The sequence below is a fragment of the Plecotus auritus genome (assembly GCF_963455305.1).
Source record: "Plecotus auritus genome assembly, chromosome: 1".
NCBI classification, from domain to species: domain Eukaryota; kingdom Metazoa; phylum Chordata; class Mammalia; order Chiroptera; family Vespertilionidae; genus Plecotus; species Plecotus auritus.
In genome coordinates this window covers 173,232,298-173,236,552 of record NC_137770.1, presented here as the reverse complement: position 1 = coordinate 173,236,552, position 4,255 = coordinate 173,232,298, and the positions used below count along the sequence as shown (strand labels likewise).

General features: G+C 40.3%; 1 protein-coding gene across 1 annotated transcript; it reads right to left on the bottom strand.

Moving 5' to 3' along the window:
- Nucleotides 1-1,507: 1,507 nt before the first annotated feature.
- LOC308241700 (small ribosomal subunit protein uS10-like) lies at nt 1,508-3,471 on the bottom strand (the record flags this gene model as incomplete). Its single annotated transcript, XM_080655233.1, has 2 exons — nt 1,508-1,888; nt 3,322-3,471. 2 exons carry the CDS (start codon nt 3,469-3,471, stop codon nt 1,508-1,510), a joined length of 531 nt encoding a protein of 176 aa, XP_080511359.1.
- Between the last annotated feature and the right edge of the window lie 784 nt (nt 3,472-4,255).

Sequence of the window (4,255 nt, the reverse complement as noted above, 5' to 3'; positions counted from 1 at the left end):
ATGGCAGCCCTGGGAAATTAATACAATGTCTTTGTGTGATTTGAAAGCCGGAGTAATGCTTGCCACATAAAATAATTAGGGAAAGTATCCTTTTGTGGGGAAATGGCATTAATTCTTCATAATGTTTCCTAGATGTTACAACTGCTAGTAAAACCATCTGGGTCTGGAGGATTTTTGTGGGAGAAGATAATTACAAAAATTGTTCTTTAAGTGTTATATAACTAGTTGGAATTTCAAATGTTTTTTTAATCAGCTTTGATCATTTGTGTCTTTCATAGAATTTTTCCATTTTGTCTAGGTTTTCAAATTTATTGTCATAACATTGCTTGTACTACTCAGTTATTATACCTGTAATGTCTGTAGGATATTTGGGATGCTTATAGAACACAAAGAGGTATACCAAATACCATACTTCACTTTTTGGTGTAAGAGCATGCAAGATACAGAAATTTGTTTTCTATTTTGGAGTGGATTTCACTGTACCCTGACCACTAGACCTTTAAAATTTTCACTGAAGAAGCAAGTCCCTGAAACTATAAAATATTTTTTTCTCAATCTCTGGTGCATATGTCTTTCCAAGGTCTCCAGTTCACTCGCCACATCTTACTCATCCTATCTTATCGGTACGATGCCATGAATTTAATGAACCAGTATGAAGATTGGTGGGAAGGTCAAGCAGTTCAGATCTCTTCAGACTATAATATAATGGAGAGGAGAGTGTTAAAATAGCCTAGAAGCAAAACTAAAAATGAAAATTGTTGTGTACCCTACATTAATGCAAATTATTCCAGATCTTTTTAACTTGGAGTGAAAAATAATAAATTTGACAAATCAATGGCTACATAACATGTACCTGGAACATTATTAATCTCCTCTGGTTGATATTGATCTAATCTATAGTCATTTGCCAGGATCATTCAATATCTTCAGGGGCAAGAGTAGAAATTAAATAGATATGATAGGAAGGGACCTCTACTCCTCCTGCCTTTCAGTATTTAATGGTGTGATTAATCTCTGCCATTCCATCAAGGTGTTACATTATTTTTTAATTGACTATCTTAACTGGGGTATTGGGAAAGCAACAGCAAAGACATTACAGAAGTTCTCACCTGGTGTCCCCACTATGGTAGTCCACAGGCAATGTGTTACTCCAACTACCAACTATAGCAATTCTACATGGATTGATAGGGGAAATGACAGTTGGGTGATCTGTGGACACAGAGCCTACCATGAGCTGATTTTATCCAGAACTACATTTATTACCTGGCCTCTCTAAACTCCCATTCTAAGAAAAGAAAACAAGGATGATACTTTGAACCTTTATGTATCAATATCAACTCAGACCGTGTATTCAAAGGTCCTCAAAAGCCTGGGTATTTCTTTCTGGAAAGCAGAATGGACCCCCAAAGATACCCATGCCCTAATATCTAGAACTTGTGAATATATAGGGTGTCCCCAAAAATACATTTTTTAAACAACTGATAGCCAATTTATTAAAAAGCCTGATTTAAGCATCTGCAATGGTGACTTCAACCTCCACCCCTGGCTCAATGCTGATGGAAGTAATCTGCTTGACAATCTCAGAAGGGCTGTGCAAGTCCATGAGCCGCTTGTGGATCCTCATCTGAAACCGATCCCAAGTCTTAGAACCCTCCCCACAGGGAGTCTTCCTTGTAGTGATTCTCAGAGTCTTGGTTGGCATCCGGACTGGCCCTTTCACTTTAAGATTCTTTTCCTTTGCGCCTCTGATCAAGTCAGCACACACCTTGACATTGAGGCTGGTTAGTGTGATTCTAATTCGGTGAATCGCCCCCTCTGGTTCCACGGGTGTCTTCCCGAAATCTTTAAAAGCCCATGGCTGCAGAGCGGCTTCCTGACTGACTTGTTCCTCAGCGAGAGTGAGTCAGGAGCGTGCGGGACAGAGCTGCGCTACAGCAACCACGTCTTCCTCAAAGAGCCAAAAATACATTTTTTGATAGCTCAATTGATGTTTCTTTAAGATTTAACCCACTGGAATGAATAATTATTCTAAGTATGTATACATTTTTGGAGGCACCCTGTATTTCATTATATGGCAAAAGGGACTTTGCAGATGTATGCGATTAAGGGTAGGGAGAGCAGCCTGGTTGAGGCAGGTGGGCCCAATCTATTCATATGTGCCTGCAGGGGTCCTAAACTTTTTAAACAGGGGGCCAGTTCACTGTCCCTCAGACGGTTGGAGGGCCGGACTATAGTTTAAAAAAAAAACTATGAACAAATTCCTATGCGCACTGCGGGCCCTTGACGAGTCGGCTGCTAAGCAGGACAGGCAGCGGACCCCCGGCGGATCGGATAAATGTCCTCGGCGGGCCGCATGTGGCCCGCGGGCCGTAGTTTGAGGACGCCTGGCAAAGAGTTTTCTAGCTGGAGTCAGAGCGACTGGAAAGAAGTAAGAGAGATTTTAAGTGTGAGAAGGATTCAGTGCACTGTTACTGGCTTGAGGATGGAGAGGGCAACATGACAAGAAATAAATATTGCCTGAAAGAGCTAAAAGAATCTCTTGTCTGACAGCCATCAAAAAAAAGAGGACCTGGGCATTGCAACTATAAAGAGATGAATTCTGCTAAAAGCCTTAGTAAGATGGAAGCATATTCTTTTCCAGAAAGAATCCTCCAGAAAGGAATGCAACACTACTGACCCTTTGAGTTTGGCCTTATCAGACCTTAAAAAAAAAAATCATCTGAGTCACATACTAGTAGTGTTGGACATCTGAGCCTACAGAGCTGCGAAATCATAAATTAGTGTCATTTTTAGCTAAGTTTGTTGTGGTGTGTTATGGAAAACACAAGACAACAACTAAAAGTAACTAACATATCTCTCTTCCCAAATGTGTAGTCAACCCAAGCAAATGGCTTTAGGTCCCTTTGGGGAAGGAATGTGAGAATACTACCGCATACATATGCTGTGGAGTTAGAATATTTCCTCCTGTGGACTCAACCTCTTTTCAGTCAATGGGTTCTTGGTCTGAAAACTGACTCAGGTCCAGAAACTGAGCAAGGAGTAGTAACTTTTTATTGGGCTGATCCTCTTCAATCTAACTGCTCCTCCATTCTTGATTTTTTAATTTTATTATAGATGTTAATTAGGTAGCATGCTTCTTTTTTTTAATATAAATAATAATTTTAATAACTATAATAATAAGTATTTATTGAGCCCAAAATGTCTTTGATTTTTATGGATGTAAGATGACCATTAAAAATAAAGCTTTTCAATTGGCAGTTCCATTAAATTGGATACATTCACACCTTACCATACTGGCTGAACATTGCTAGAGACACATACCAAGGACATAGCATGCTTCTTGATTGCCAAATTATTTCGTCCCAAAGGATACCATACTCTATTAACCATCTCCATAATTTCCTCAGGGACAAGTTCCCTTTGGCTGCCCCTTTGATCTTGATAGTAATTAAGGTAATGCAGCCTCCTCATTTTTCATGATTAAGTGCCACCTCCTGGCCTCCATTATTTCAGGGCCCCAACACCCTTGTGTAAATTAACCCAGACCTGTGACTCCCTCTCCTATCTCCAGCCATGTCCTGCAAAGAAAAACCAGGACAGGACCTAGTGATGCCAGTGTCTCTCCCATTAGCACATTTCTAAGAACTTACTGAATATGTCCTCTGTTTTCTCCTGTTGGATGGGTCTTCTGGTTTTACACATCCAATCCAGCAACCTCACTTCCTCAGCATCTTTACCTCTTCCTCTAAGTATGCCAGGATGATTCTGACATGTCCACTTCACTCAGTGTCAACCATCAGTTTTCTTAAGGGCAACCCCACCAGTGAGTTTCCTCCTTCCCCTAGGGTCCTTCCAAAGATAATAAATCCCACTTATTAAGAAAGTACTTCCAATTATTTATTTTTTATGTATTTAATCTTTCATTCTAGCCCTCACGATCAAGTACCTATCAGCATGGCAGGCAAGAGAGAAGCTACGGCAGCTCCTTATGGAAGCACCTTATGGTAAAACCGTCAACAATCAAGCCTTGGACATCTTGTGCCAGAGACTATTCATGCCCAACCTGTTACTCAGGATAGATCCCATTTTGTCTGCCCTTCAGTAAATAAGCCAGTCCCAAATCTCGATTTACCACTGTTCATTTGCACAATCCCTAATACCATTTGTGTTAGTTTGTGTCTACTGAAAAGTAAATGCCATGATGGAATTTAGGTATGTAAGAGATTAATGGTAGAGGGCAGTGGAAGGTATAGAG